The sequence below is a fragment of the Gigantopelta aegis genome, chromosome 1 (assembly GCF_016097555.1).
Source record: "Gigantopelta aegis isolate Gae_Host chromosome 1, Gae_host_genome, whole genome shotgun sequence".
Lineage (NCBI taxonomy): Eukaryota > Metazoa > Mollusca > Gastropoda > Neomphalida > Peltospiridae > Gigantopelta > Gigantopelta aegis.
In genome coordinates, this window is record NC_054699.1 from 115,460 (window position 1) to 132,527 (window position 17,068).

Genomic DNA, 17,068 nt, shown 5'->3' on the forward strand with positions numbered 1-17,068 from the left:
GTAAGGTATTAACTGCTACACATTAACAAGCACTCTACCACTGGGCTACACCCTATTTCTCTCTATGGTTTAACAAGCCACTAACATCGTAAGGTATTAACTGCTACACATTAACAAGCACTCTACCACTGGGCTACACCCTATTTCTCTGTATGGTTTAACAAGCCACTAACATCGTAAGGTATTAACTGCTACACATTAACAAGCACTCTACCACTGGGCTACACCCTATTTCTCTGTATGGTTTAACAAGCCACTAACATCGTAAGGTATTAACTGCTACACATTAACAAGCACTCTACCACTGGGCTACACCCTATTTCTCTCTATGGTTTAACAAGCCACTAACATCGTAAGGTATTAACTGCTACACATTAACAAGCACTCTACCACTGGGCTACACCCTATTTCTCTGTATGGTTTAACAAGCCACTAACATTGTAAGGTATTAACTGCTACACATTAACAAGCCACTAACATCGTAAGGTATTAACTGCTACACATTAACAAGCACTCTACCACTGGGCTACACCCTATTTCTCTGTATGGTTTAACAAGCCACTAACATCGTAAGGTATTAACTGCTACACATTAACAAGCACTCTACCACTGGGCTACACCCTATTTCTCTGTATGGTTTAACAAGCCACTAACATCGTAAGGTATTAACTGCTACACATTAACAAGCACTCTACCACTGGGCTACACCCTATTTCTCTGTATGGTTTAACAAGCCACTAACATCGTAAGGTATTAACTGCTACACATTAACAAGCATTCTACCACTGGGCTACACCCTATTTCTCTGTATGGTTTAACAAGCCACTAACATCGTAAGGTATTAACTGCTACACATTAACAAGCACTCTACCACTGGGCTACACCCTATTTCTCTGTATGGTTTAACAAGCCACTAACATCGTAAGGTATTAACTGCTACACATTAACAAGCACTCTACCACTGGGCTACACCCTATTTCTCTGTATGGTTTAACAAGCCACTAACATCGTAAGGTATTAACTGCTACACATTAACAAGCACTCTACCACTGGGCTACACCCTATTTCTCTGTATGGTTTAACAAGCCACTAACATCGTAAGGTATTAACTGCTACACATTAACAAGCATTCTACCACTGGGTTACACCCTATTTCTCTGTATGGTTTAACAAGCCACTAACATCGTACGGTATTAACTGCTACACATTAACAAGCACTCTACCACTGGGCTACACCCTATTTCTCTGTATGGTTTAACAAGCCACTAACATCGTAAGGTATTAACTGCTACACATTAACAAGCATTCTACCACTGGGTTACACCCTATTTCTCTGTATGGTTTAACAAGCCACTAACATCGTAAGGTATTAACTGCTACACATTAACAAGCCACTAACATCGTAAGGTATTAACTGCTACACATTAACAAGCACTCTACCACTGGGCTACACCCTATTTCTCTGTATGGTTTAACAAGCCACTAACATCGTAAGGTAGTAACTGCTACACATTAACAAGCCACTAACATCGTAAGGTATTAACTGCTACACATTAACAAGCACTCTACCACTGGGCTACACCCTATTTCTCTGTATGGTTTAACAAGCCACTAACATCGTAAGGTATTAACTGCTACACATTAACAAGCATTCTACCACTGGGTTACACCCTATTTCTCTGTATGGTTTAACAAGCCACTAACATCGTAAGGTATTAACTGCTACACATTAACAAGCCACTAACATCGTAAGGTATTAACTGCTACACATAAACAAGCACTCTACCACTGGGCTACACCCTATTTCTCTGTATGGTTTAACAAGCCACTAACATCGTAAGGTAGTAACTGCTACACATTAACAAGCCACTAACATCGTAAGGTATTAACTGCTACACATTAACAAGCACTCTACCACTGGGCTACACCCTATTTCTCTGTATGGTTTAACAAGCCACTAACATCGTAAGGTATTAACTGCTACACATTAACAAGCACTCTACCACTGGGCTACACCCTATTTCTCTGTATGGTTTAACAAGCCACTAACATCGTAAGGTATTAACTGCTACACATTAACAAGCACTCTACCACTGGGCTACACCCTATTTCTCTGTATGGTTTAACAAGCCACTAACATCGTAAGGTATTAACTGCTACACATTAACAAGCACTCTACCACTGGGCTACACCCTATTTCTCTGTATGGTTTAACAAGCCACTAACATCGTAAGGTATTAACTGCTACACATTAACAAGCACTTTACCACTGGGCTACACCCTATTTCTCTGTATGGTTTAACAAGCCACTAACATCGTAAGGTATTAACTGCTACACATTAACAAGCCACTAACATCGTAAGGTATTAACTGCTACACATTAACAAGCACTCTACCACTGGGCTACACCCTATTTCTCTCTATGGTTTAACAAGCCACTAACATCGTAAGGTATTAACTGCTACACATTAACAAGCACTCTACCACTGGGCTACACCCTATTTCTCTGTATGGTTTAACAAGCCACTAACATCGTAAGGTATTAACTGCTACACATTAACAAGCACTCTACCACTGGGCTACACCCTATTTCTCTGTATGGTTTAACAAGCCACTAACATCGTAAGGTATTAACTGCTACACATTAACAAGCACTCTACCACTGGGCTACACCCTATTTCTCTCTATGGTTTAACAAGCCACTAACATCGTAAGGTATTAACTGCTACACATTAACAAGCACTCTACCACTGGGCTACACCCTATTTCTCTGTATGGTTTAACAAGCCACTAACATTGTAAGGTATTAACTGCTACACATTAACAAGCCACTAACATCGTAAGGTATTAACTGCTACACATTAACAAGCACTCTACCACTGGGCTACACCCTATTTCTCTGTATGGTTTAACAAGCCACTAACATCGTAAGGTATTAACTGCTACACATTAACAAGCACTCTACCACTGGGCTACACCCTATTTCTCTGTATGGTTTAACAAGCCACTAACATCGTAAGGTATTAACTGCTACACATTAACAAGCACTCTACCACTGGGCTACACCCTATTTCTCTGTATGGTTTAACAAGCCACTAACATCGTAAGGTATTAACTGCTACACATTAACAAGCATTCTACCACTGGGCTACACCCTATTTCTCTGTATGGTTTAACAAGCCACTAACATCGTAAGGTATTAACTGCTACACATTAACAAGCACTCTACCACTGGGCTACACCCTATTTCTCTGTATGGTTTAACAAGCCACTAACATCGTAAGGTATTAACTGCTACACATTAACAAGCACTCTACCACTGGGCTACACCCTATTTCTCTGTATGGTTTAACAAGCCACTAACATCGTAAGGTATTAACTGCTACACATTAACAAGCACTCTACCACTGGGCTACACCCTATTTCTCTGTATGGTTTAACAAGCCACTAACATCGTAAGGTATTAACTGCTACACATTAACAAGCATTCTACCACTGGGTTACACCCTATTTCTCTGTATGGTTTAACAAGCCACTAACATCGTACGGTATTAACTGCTACACATTAACAAGCACTCTACCACTGGGCTACACCCTATTTCTCTGTATGGTTTAACAAGCCACTAACATCGTAAGGTATTAACTGCTACACATTAACAAGCATTCTACCACTGGGTTACACCCTATTTCTCTGTATGGTTTAACAAGCCACTAACATCGTAAGGTATTAACTGCTACACATTAACAAGCCACTAACATCGTAAGGTATTAACTGCTACACATTAACAAGCACTCTACCACTGGGCTACACCCTATTTCTCTGTATGGTTTAACAAGCCACTAACATCGTAAGGTAGTAACTGCTACACATTAACAAGCCACTAACATCGTAAGGTATTAACTGCTACACATTAACAAGCACTCTACCACTGGGCTACACCCTATTTCTCTGTATGGTTTAACAAGCCACTAACATCGTAAGGTATTAACTGCTACACATTAACAAGCATTCTACCACTGGGTTACACCCTATTTCTCTGTATGGTTTAACAAGCCACTAACATCGTAAGGTATTAACTGCTACACATTAACAAGCCACTAACATCGTAAGGTATTAACTGCTACACATAAACAAGCACTCTACCACTGGGCTACACCCTATTTCTCTGTATGGTTTAACAAGCCACTAACATCGTAAGGTAGTAACTGCTACACATTAACAAGCCACTAACATCGTAAGGTATTAACTGCTACACATTAACAAGCACTCTACCACTGGGCTACACCCTATTTCTCTGTATGGTTTAACAAGCCACTAACATCGTAAGGTATTAACTGCTACACATTAACAAGCACTCTACCACTGGGCTACACCCTATTTCTCTGTATGGTTTAACAAGCCACTAACATCGTAAGGTATTAACTGCTACACATTAACAAGCACTCTACCACTGGGCTACACCCTATTTCTCTGTATGGTTTAACAAGCCACTAACATCGTAAGGTATTAACTGCTACACATTAACAAGCACTCTACCACTGGGCTACACCCTATTTCTCTGTATGGTTTAACAAGCCACTAACATCGTAAGGTATTAACTGCTACACATTAACAAGCCACTAACATCGTAAGGTATTAACTGCTACACATTAACAAGCACTCTACCACTGGGCTACACCCTATTTCTCTCTATGGTTTAACAAGCCACTAACATCGTAAGGTATTAACTGCTACACATTAACAAGCACTCTACCACTGGGCTACACCCTATTTCTCTGTATGGTTTAACAAGCCACTAACATCGTAAGGTATTAACTGCTACACATTAACAAGCACTCTACCACTGGGCTACACCCTATTTCTCTGTATGGTTTAACAAGCCACTAACATCGTAAGGTATTAACTGCTACACATTAACAAGCACTCTACCACTGGGCTACACCCTATTTCTCTCTATGGTTTAACAAGCCACTAACATCGTAAGGTATTAACTGCTACACATTAACAAGCACTCTACCACTGGGCTACACACTATTTCTCTGTATGGTTTAACAAGCCACTAACATTGTAAGGTATTAACTGCTACACATTAACAAGCCACTAACATCGTAAGGTATTAACTGCTACACATTAACAAGCACTCTACCACTGGGCTACACCCTATTTCTCTGTATGGTTTAACAAGCCACTAACATCGTAAGGTATTAACTGCTACACATTAACAAGCACTCTACCACTGGGCTACACCCTATTTCTCTGTATGGTTTAACAAGCCACTAACATCGTAAGGTATTAACTGCTACACATTAACAAGCACTCTACCACTGGGCTACACCCTATTTCTCTGTATGGTTTAACAAGCCACTAACATCGTAAGGTATTAACTGCTACACATTAACAAGCATTCTACCACTGGGCTACACCCTATTTCTCTGTATGGTTTAACAAGCCACTAACATCGTAAGGTATTAACTGCTACACATTAACAAGCACTCTACCACTGGGCTACACCCTATTTCTCTGTATGGTTTAACAAGCCACTAACATCGTAAGGTATTAACTGCTACACATTAACAAGCACTCTACCACTGGGCTACACCCTATTTCTCTGTATGGTTTAACAAGCCACTAACATCGTAAGGTATTAACTGCTACACATTAACAAGCCACTAACATCGTAAGGTATTAACTGCTACACATTAACAAGCCACTAACATCGTAAGGTATTAAGTGCTACACATTAACAAGCACTCTACCACTGGGCTACACCCTATTTCTCTCTATGGTTTAACAAGCCACTAACATCGTAAGGTATTAACTGCTACACATTAACAAGCACTCTACCACTGGGCTACACCCTATTTCTCTGTATGGTTTAACAAGCCACTAACATCGTAAGGTATTAACTGCTACACATTAACAAGCACTCTACCACTGGGCTACACCCTATTTCTCTGTATGGTTTAACAAGCCACTAACATCGTAAGGTATTAACTGCTACACATTAACAAGCATTCTACCACTGGGTTACACCCTATTTCTCTGTATGGTTTAACAAGCCACTAACATCGTAAGGTATTAACTGCTACACATTAACAAGCCACTAACATCGTAAGGTATTAACTGCTACACATTAACAAGCACTCTACCACTGGGCTACACCCTATTTCTCTGTATGGTTTAACAAGCCACTAACATCGTAAGGTAGTAACTGCTACACATTAACAAGCCACTAACATCGTAAGGTATTAACTGCTTCACATTAACAAGCACTCTACCACTGGGCTACACCCTATTTCTCTGTATGGTTTAACAAGCCACTAACATCGTAAGGTATTAACTGCTACACATTAACAAGCACTCTACCACTGGGCTACACCCTATTTCTCTGTATGGTTTAACAAGCCACTAACATCGTAAGGTATTAACTGCTACACATTAACAAGCACTCTACCACTGGGCTACACCCTATTTCTCTGTATGGTTTAACAAGCCACTAACATCGTAAGGTATTAACTGCTACACATTAACAAGCACTCTACCACTGGGCTACACCCTATTTCTCTGTATGGTTTAACAAGCCACTAACATCGTAAGGTATTAACTGCTACACATTAACAAGCCACTAACATCGTAAGGTATTAACTGCTACACATTAACAAGCACTCTACCACTGGGCTACACCCTATTTCTCTCTATGGTTTAACAAGCCACTAACATCGTAAGGTATTAACTGCTACACATTAACAAGCACTCTACCACTGGGCTACACCCTATTTCTCTGTATGGTTTAACAAGCCACTAACATCGTAAGGTATTAACTGCTACACATTAACAAGCACTCTACCACTGGGCTACACCCTATTTCTCTGTATGGTTTAACAAGCCACTAACATCGTAAGGTATTAACTGCTACACATTAACAAGCACTCTACCACTGGGCTACACCCTATTTCTCTCTATGGTTTAACAAGCCACTAACATCGTAAGGTATTAACTGCTACACATTAACAAGCACTCTACCACTGGGCTACACCCTATTTCTCTGTATGGTTTAACAAGCCACTAACATTGTAAGGTATTAACTGCTACACATTAACAAGCCACTAACATCGTAAGGTATTAACTGCTACACATTAACAAGCACTCTACCACTGGGCTACACCCTATTTCTCTGTATGGTTTAACAAGCCACTAACATCGTAAGGTATTAACTGCTACACATTAACAAGCACTCTACCACTGGGCTACACCCTATTTCTCTGTATGGTTTAACAAGCCACTAACATCGTAAGGTATTAACTGCTACACATTAACAAGCACTCTACCACTGGGCTACACCCTATTTCTCTGTATGGTTTAACAAGCCACTAACATCGTAAGGTATTAACTGCTACACATTAACAAGCATTCTACCACTGGGCTACACCCTATTTCTCTGTATGGTTTAACAAGCCACTAACATCGTAAGGTATTAACTGCTACACATTAACAAGCACTCTACCACTGGGCTACACCCTATTTCTCTGTATGGTTTAACAAGCCACTAACATCGTAAGGTATTAACTGCTACACATTAACAAGCACTCTACCACTGGGCTACACCCTATTTCTCTGTATGGTTTAACAAGCCACTAACATCGTAAGGTATTAACTGCTACACATTAACAAGCCACTAACATCGTAAGGTATTAACTGCTACACATTAACAAGCCACTAACATCGTAAGGTATTAAGTGCTACACATTAACAAGCACTCTACCACTGGGCTACACCCTATTTCTCTCTATGGTTTAACAAGCCACTAACATCGTAAGGTATTAACTGCTACACATTAACAAGCACTCTACCACTGGGCTACACCCTATTTCTCTGTATGGTTTAACAAGCCACTAACATCGTAAGTATTAACTGCTACACATTAACAAGCACTCTACCACTGGGCTACACCCTATTTCTCTGTATGGTTTAACAAGCCACTAACATCGTAAGGTATTAACTGCTACACATTATCACTCTACCACTGGGCTACACTATTTCTCTGTATGGTTTAACAAGCCACTAACATCGTAAGGTATTAACTGCTACACATTAACAAGCCACTAACATCGTAAGGTATTAACTGCTACACATTAACAAGCCACTAACATCGTAAGGTATTAACTGCTACACATTAACAAGCCACTAACATCGTAAGGTATTAACTACACCCTATTTCTCTGTATGCTTTAACAAGCGTAAGGTATTAACACTAACATCGTAAGGTATTAACTGCTACACATTAACAATCACTCTACCACTGTGCTACACCCTAACAAGCACTTTCTCTGTATGCTTAAAGCAACATGCCACTTAACATCGTAACACATGTATTTACTGCAACGCATTAACAAGCCACTAACATCGCAACACAAGGTATTAACTGCTACACATGTCCCCTTAACAAGCATGTCCCTTAAAGCATGCATGTCCCCTTAAGGTATTAACTGTCCCCTACACATTTAACAAGCCACTAACATCGTAAGGTATTAAGTGCTACACATTAACAAGCACTCTTAGAGTACTGCTTAAAGCAACACATGTCCCCTTAAAGCAACGCATGTCCCCTTAAAGCAACGCATGTCCCCTTAAAGCAACGCATGTCCCCTTAAAGCAATGCATGTCCCCTTAAAGCAATGCATGTCCCCTATAAGGCCCATCAAAGTTTTGTATTTTCTAATTTCTCGTTCTAGCCAGTGCACCACGACTGGTAAATAAAATGTGTTGAGTGTGTCATTAAATAAAACAATTCTTTCTTTCTTTCTTTTTGTATTTTCTAGGTTCAAGGGACATAACTTGATCTGTAACTCAACATGATAAAGATATACACAAAATTTTCGCAGGAAAAATATATCATCAATACAAATATATGAATGTATTGATGATTGTGAAAAAATTGTCTGGAAAACAATATGTGTGACAGACAGACACAGACAGAGAGAGATAAAACCTGTGAATAAAGCTGGGACTTACACCTTGTTAAAAGACACAGACAGACAGACAGACACACAGACAGACACACAGACAGACAGAGACAAAACCTGTGAATAAAGCTGGGACATACACTTTGTTAAAAGACACAGACAGACAGACAGACAGACACACACACAGACAGACACACAGACAGAGAGAGATAAAACCTGTGAATAAAGCTGGGACTTACACTTTGTTAAAAGACACAGACAGACAGACAGACACACAGACAGACAGACAGAGACAAAACCTGTGAATAAAGCTGGGACATACACTTTGTTAAAAGACACAGACAGACAGACAGACACACAGACAGACACACACAGACACACAGACAGACACACAGACAGACAGAGACAAAACCTGTGAATAAAGCTGGGACATACACTTTGTTAAAAGACACAGGCAGACAGACAGACAGACACACACACAGACAGAGACAAAACCTTTGAATAAAGCTGGGACTTACACTTTCTTGAAAAGGTTTCTGAATGTGATCACTTTGAGCTTCTCGAGAATGAGATAGATTCCACACTTGATGAAGAATGCCTCGTTCTTCTCTAGAGACTCGTTCAGCTGGAGAAGGTTGCCCGAACTGAAATGCAGATAAAGTGAGAAAGAAACAAAAATCAGTTATGTTTTACTCACAAAGATTCCCAGAATAAATGTTATTCATTTCATGTTAGACACACAACCCTGGAAGCACAGAAGCCTTTCATGTGGAAATATTAGAGGTGTGCGGTATTACCGGTATGCCGAATACCACACACAGAACACACACACAGACAGACAGAGACAAAACCTTTGAATAAAGCTGGGACCACGAGTTTTTTCTGTCGTGGTACGTACCGGTATGTTTTGTACTGTACCGATATACTTCAACACTTTCCATGTGGAAATATTAGAGGTGTGCGGTATTACCGGTATGCCGAATACCACGAGTTTTTTCTGTCGTGGTACGTACCGGTATGTTTTGTACTGTACCGATATACTTCAACACTTTCCATGTGGAAATATTAGAGGTGTGCGGTATTACCGGTATGCCGAATACCACGAGTTTTTTCTGTCGTGGTACGTACCGGTATGTTTTGTACTGTACCGATATACTTCAACACTTTCCATGTGGAAATATTAGAGGTGTGCGGTATTACCGGTATGCCGAATACCACGAGTTTTTTCTGTCGTGGTACGTACCGGTATGTTTTGTACTGTACCGATATACTTCAACACTTTCCATGTGGAAATATTAGAGGTGTGCGGTATTACCGGTATGCCGAATACCACGAGTTTTTTCTGTCGTGGTACGTACCGGTATGTTTTGTACTGTACCGATATACTTCAACACTTTCCATGGACGATAACTTTACGGAAACTCCCGAGAAATAAATTATCAGTGTCATGAAACAAAATACATAATTTTGAGAGAATTATTTAAAAAGCAAAATAGTAAATGTCAACTGTTAATGATTGTTTGTGGTTCATAACAAATCTTTGAAAAAATGGAAGTTCCGAAAGTATCTAGAATCTCAAAACGATGCCATTAAGAAAAACATGGCAGACGACGAGCTTGTTGTTGTTTGCAACACACGTGCGATATCAGACATTTGCAGGGCACTACACACCTCTCTAGTCGGAAGGGATGTAGAAAAGTATTGACATAACGTGCCCAGTGCACTAGACACCTCTCTAGTCGGAAGGGATGTAGAAAAGTATTGACATAACGTGCCCCGTGCACTACACACTTCTCTAGTCGGAAGGGATGTAGAAAAGTATTGACATAACGTGCCCAGTGCACTACACACCTCTCTAGTCGGAAGGGATGTAGAAAAGTATTGACATAACGTGCCCAGTGCACTAGACACCTCTCTAGTCGGAAGGGATGTAGAAAAGTATTGACATAACGTGCCCAGTGCACTACACACCTCTCTAGTCGGAAGGGATGTAGAAAAGTATTGACATAACGTGCCCCGTGCACTACACACTTCTCCAACAACCAAATCTCCCATCCTCTCTTTCTCGTCGTCTTCGAAAGGAACTGACTAAAGATCTGACTCCTTGATCCTTGCCTCTTCAGCCGAGTGTGAGGAAGGATTTTCTGGTTGAATTGTAGCTGGGGTGGGAAGGGGCGTAGAATGTAGAATGCAGGACATTTAATTTTCAAAATGTTCAGGGGAAGTATACCCTCTGTTTTCCTTAGAAATTCCAGCGTTTGGTGCTCTCGATGTGAGTCCGACACACAGACTCAGTTGGAGACTGCTTTGATCCTGTTACAAATTTGCCTGCCTGCACGCACGCCTACTCACTGTTCTTTAACATTTAGTCAATTGAATGTTAATTACATGTACATTTAATACATCAATTTAACTGGTAAACAAATGTGAAAATTTGCAGATGGACAACCTAATTTCGTAATACGAAATGCTACTACATTAGCAAAAACCCGACCGTGCAGTGGGAATTCTCTTACCTCGTTTTACGTCACACGTATGTTGTGCGAGCTCACATAGATAACGCGAAAACTAACTTTACAAAGAGTCTACTTATCCATTTTAGTAACGTGCTGGATGGTAACATTCTAAACAGTTTTTAGTAACGTGCCAGATGGTAACATTCTAAACAGTTTTTAGTAACGTGCCAGATGGTAACATTCTAAACAGTTTTTAGTAACGTGCCAGATGGTAACATTCTAAACAGTTTTTAGTAACGTGCCAGATGGTAACATTCTAAACAGTTTTTAGTAACGTGCCAGATGGTAACATTCTAAACAGTTTGTTTCTCGATCTTTCAACATTTTTGGCAATTTACTTCACGGACACCAACATGAAATATGGTTTACGAATAAAGGCTTAATTTCTTAAATTACTTCAAAAAGGAGGGGAGCTTATTCAAAGACGTGGGCCTACTTGCAGTCAAATACGGTACTCGATATAATAATCATGGCTTTGAAATGATGGGCAACGCTTGCTGCAGACTATGGAATTAAGAAAAATCGCAAGTGTACAATGGGATAAACAGGCAGTTTGTGTTTGGAAATACGGTACTCGATATAATAATCATGGCTTTCAAATGATGGGCAACGCTTGCTGCAGACTATGGAATTAAGAAAAATCGCAAGTGTACAATGGGATAAACAGGCAGTTTGTGTTTGGAAATACGGTACTCAATATAATAATCATGGCTTTCAAATGATGGGCAACGCTTGCTGCAGACTATGGAATTAAGAAAAATCGCAAGTGTACAATGGGATAAACAGGCAGTTTGTGTTTGGAAATTTTGGTTGCCCGGCGGACAATTGAATTGTTAATTTTACTCGTGCGAGCACATTTTTCTCATCTAGGGCAAGCGGATGAGTACTTTTGGCCAGCCCCGCACTGTAGGCAGTGATGTATGGCCTCTTAAGTTCAAAGGCACATAAATGACATTGAGAAATTATTGTATCACTGAATGGCAGTGATTAGTATATCACTACTAATGTGGTATAAATGACATGGTATATTGAGAAATTATTGTATCACTGAATGGCAGTGATTAGTATGATATCACTACTAATGTGGTATAAATGACATGATATATTGAGAAATTATTGTATCACTGAATGGCAGTGATTAGTATTATATCACTACTAATGTGGTATAAATGACATGGCATATTGAGAAATTATTGTATCACTGAATGGCAGTGATTAGTATGATATCACTACTAATGTGGTATAAATGACATGGTATATTGAGAAATTATTGTATCACTGAATGGCAGTGATTAGTATATCACTACTAATGTGGTATAAATGACATGGTATATTGAGAAATTATTGTATCACTGAATGGCAGTGATTAGTATGATATCACTACTAATGTGGTATAAATGACATGGTATATTGAGAAATTATTGTATCCATGAATGGCAGTGATTAGTATGATATCACTACTAATGTGGTATAAATGACATGGCATATTGAGAAATTATTGTATCACTGAATGGCAGTGATTAGTATATCACTACTAATGTGGTATAAATGACATGGTATATTGAGAAATTATTGTATCACTGAATGGCAGTGATTAGTATGATATCACTACTAATGTGGTATAAATGACATGGCATATTGAGAAATTATTGTATCACTGAATGGCAGTGATTAGTATATCACTACTAATGTGGTATAAATGACATGGCATATTGAGAAATTATTGTATCACTGAATGGCAGTGATTAGTATGATATCACTACTAATGTGGTATAAATGACATGGCATATTGAGAAATTATTGTATCACTGAATGGCAGTGATTAGTATATCACTACTAATGTGGTATAAATGACATGGCATATTGAGAAATTATTGTATCACTGAATGGCAGTGATTAGTATGATATCACTACTAATGTGGTATAAATGACATGGTATATTGAGAAATTATTGTATCCTGAATGGCAGTGATTAGTATGATATCACTACTAATGTGGTATAAATGACATGGCATATTGAGAAATTATTGTATCACTGAATGGCAGTGATTAGTATATCACTACTAATGTGGTATAAATGACATGGTATATTGAGAAATTATTGTATCACTGAATGGCAGTGATTAGTATATCACTACTAATGTGGTATAAATGACATGGCATATTGAGAAATTATTGTATCACTGAATGGCAGTGATTAGTATATCACTACTAATGTGGTATAAATGACATGGTATATTGAGAAATTATTGTATCACTGAATGGCAGTGATTAGTATGATATCACTACTAATGTGGTATAAATGACATGGCATATTGAGAAATTATTGTATCACTGAATGGCAGTGATTAGTATGATATCACTACTAATGTGGTATAAATGACATGGCATATTGAGAAATTATTGTATCACTGAATGGCAGTGATTAGTATATCACTACTAATGTGGTATAAATGACATGGCATATTGAGAAATTATTGTATCACTGAATGGCAGTGATTAGTATATCACTACTAATGTGGTATAAATGACATGGTATATTGAGAAATTATTGTATCACTGAATGGCAGTGATTAGTATGATATCACTACTAATGTGGTATAAATGACATGGTATATTGAGAAATTATTGTATCACTGAATGGCAGTGATTAGTATATCACTACTAATGTGGTATAAATGACATGGTATATTGAGAAATTATTGTATCCCTGAATGGCAGTGATTAGTATGATATCACTACTAATGTGGTATAAATGACATGGCATATTGAGAAATTATTGTATCACTGAATGGCAGTGATTAGTATGATATCACTACTAATGTGGTATAAATGACATGGTATATTGAGAAATTATTGTATCCCTGAATGGCAGTGATTAGTATGATATCACTACTAATGTGGTATAAATGACATGGCATATTGAGAAATTATTGTATCCCTGAATGGCAGTGATTAGTATATCACTACTAATGTGGTATAAATGACATGGCATATTGAGAAATTATTGCATCACTGAATGGCAGTGATTAGTATATCACTACTAATGTGGTATAAATGACATGGTATATTGAGAAATTATTGTATCACTGAATGGCAGTGATTAGTATGATATCACTACTAATGTGGTATAAATGACATGGCATATTGAGAAATTATTGTATCACTGAATGGCAGTGATTAGTATGATATCACTACTAATGTGGTATAAATGACATGGCATATTGAGAAATTATTGTATCACTGAATGGCAGTGATTAGTATATCACTACTAATGTGGTATAAATGACATGGCATATTGAGAAATTATTGTATCACTGAATGGCAGTGATTAGTATATCACTACTAATGTGGTATAAATGACATGGTATATTGAGAAATTATTGTATCACTGAATGGCAGTGATTAGTATGATATCACTACTAATGTGGTATAAATGACATGGCATATTGAGAAATTATTGTATCACTGAATGGCAGTGATTAGTATGATATCACTACTAATGTGGTATAAATGACATGGCATATTGAGAAATTATTGTATCACTGAATGGCAGTGATTAGTATGATATCACTACTAATGTGGTATAAATGACATGGCATATTGAGAAATTATTGTATCACTGAATGGCAGTGATTAGTATGATATCACTACTAATGTGGTATAAATGACATGGCATATTGAGAAATTATTGTATCACTGAATGGCAGTGATTAGTATATCACTACTAATGTGGTATAAATGACATGGCATATTGAGAAATTATTGTATCACTGAATGGCAGTGATTAGTATATCACTACTAATGTGGTATAAATGACATGGTATATTGAGAAATTATTGTATCACTGAATGGCAGTGATTAGTATGATATCACTACTAATGTGGTATAAATGACATGGCATATTGAGAAATTATTGTATCACTGAATGGCAGTGATTAGTATGATATCACTACTAATGTGGTATAAATGACATGGCATATTGAGAAATTATTGTATCACTGAATGGCAGTGATTAGTATGATATCACTACTAATGTGGTATAAATGACATGGCATATTGAGAAATTATTGTATCACTGAATGGCAGTGATTAGTATGATATCACTACTAATGTGGTATAAATGACATGGTATATTGAGAAATTATTGTATCACTGAATGGCAGTGATTAGTATGATATCACTACTAATGTGGTATAAATGACATGGTATATTGAGAAATTATTGTATCCCTGAATGGCAGTGATTAGTATGATATCACTACTAATGTGGTATAAATGACATGGCATATTGAGAAATTATTGTATCACTGAATGGCAGTGATTAGTATATCACTACTAATGTGGTATAAATGACATGGTATATTGAGAAATTATTGTATCCCTGAATGGCAGTGATTAGTATGATATCACTACTAATGTGGTATAAATGACATGGCATATTGAGAAATTATTGTATCACTGAATGGCAGTGATTAGTATATCACTACTAATGTGGTATAAATGACATGGCATATTGAGAAATTATTGTATCACTGAATGGCAGTGATTAGTATGATATCACTACTAATGTGGTATAAATGACATGGCATATTGAGAAATTATTGTATCACTGAATGGCAGTGATTAGTATGATATCACTACTAATGTGGTAACACTGGTATAAATGACATGGCATATTGAGAAATTATTGTATCACTGAATGGCAGTGATTAGTATATCACTACTAATGTGGTATAAATGACATGGTATATTGAGAAATTATTGTATCACTGAATGGCAGTGATTAGTATGATATCACTACTAATGTGGTGTAAATGACATGGCATATTGAGAAATTATTGTATCACTGAATGGCAGTGATTAGTATGATATCACTACTAATGTGGTATAAATGACATGGTATATTGAGAAATTATTGTATCACTGAATGGCAGTGATTAGTATGATATCACTACTAATGTGGTATAAATGACATGGTATATTGAGAAATTATTGTATCACTGAATGGCAGTGATTAGTATATCACTACTAATGTGGTATAAATGACATGGTATATTGAGAAATTATTGTATCACTGAATGGCAGTGATTAGTATGATATCACTACTAATGTGGTATAAATGACATGGCATATTGAGAAATTATTGTATCACTGAATGGCAGTGATTAGTATATCACTACTAATGTGGTATAAATGACATGGTATATTGAGAAATTATTGTATCACTGAATGGCAGTGATTAGTATATCACTACTAATGTGGTATAAATGACATGGTATATTGAGAAATTATTGTATCACTGAATGGCAGTGATTAATATGATATCACTACTAATGTGGTATAAATGACATGGCATATTGAGAAATTATTGTATCACTGAATGGCAGTGATTAGTATGATATCACTACTAATGTGGTATAAATGACATGGCATATTGAGAAATTATTGTATCACTGAATGGCAGTGATTAGTATGATATCACTACTAATGTGGTATAAATGACATGGCATATTGAGAAATTATTGTATCCCTGAATGGCAGTGATTAGTATATCACTACTAATGTGGTATAAATGACATGGTATAT

General features: G+C 37.6%; 1 protein-coding gene across 2 annotated transcripts in view; it reads right to left on the bottom strand.

Moving 5' to 3' along the window:
- Nucleotides 1-17,068, bottom strand: part of LOC121368759 (PCI domain-containing protein 2-like) — an 89,422-nt gene that overhangs the window by 12,821 nt on the left and 59,533 nt on the right. For both annotated transcript variants that reach the window (XM_041493517.1, XM_041493509.1), the window contains one exon: nt 9,483-9,608. In XM_041493517.1, the coding sequence (XP_041349451.1) occupies nt 9,483-9,608 (126 nt within the window). The remainder of the gene's footprint in view (nt 1-9,482; nt 9,609-17,068) is intronic.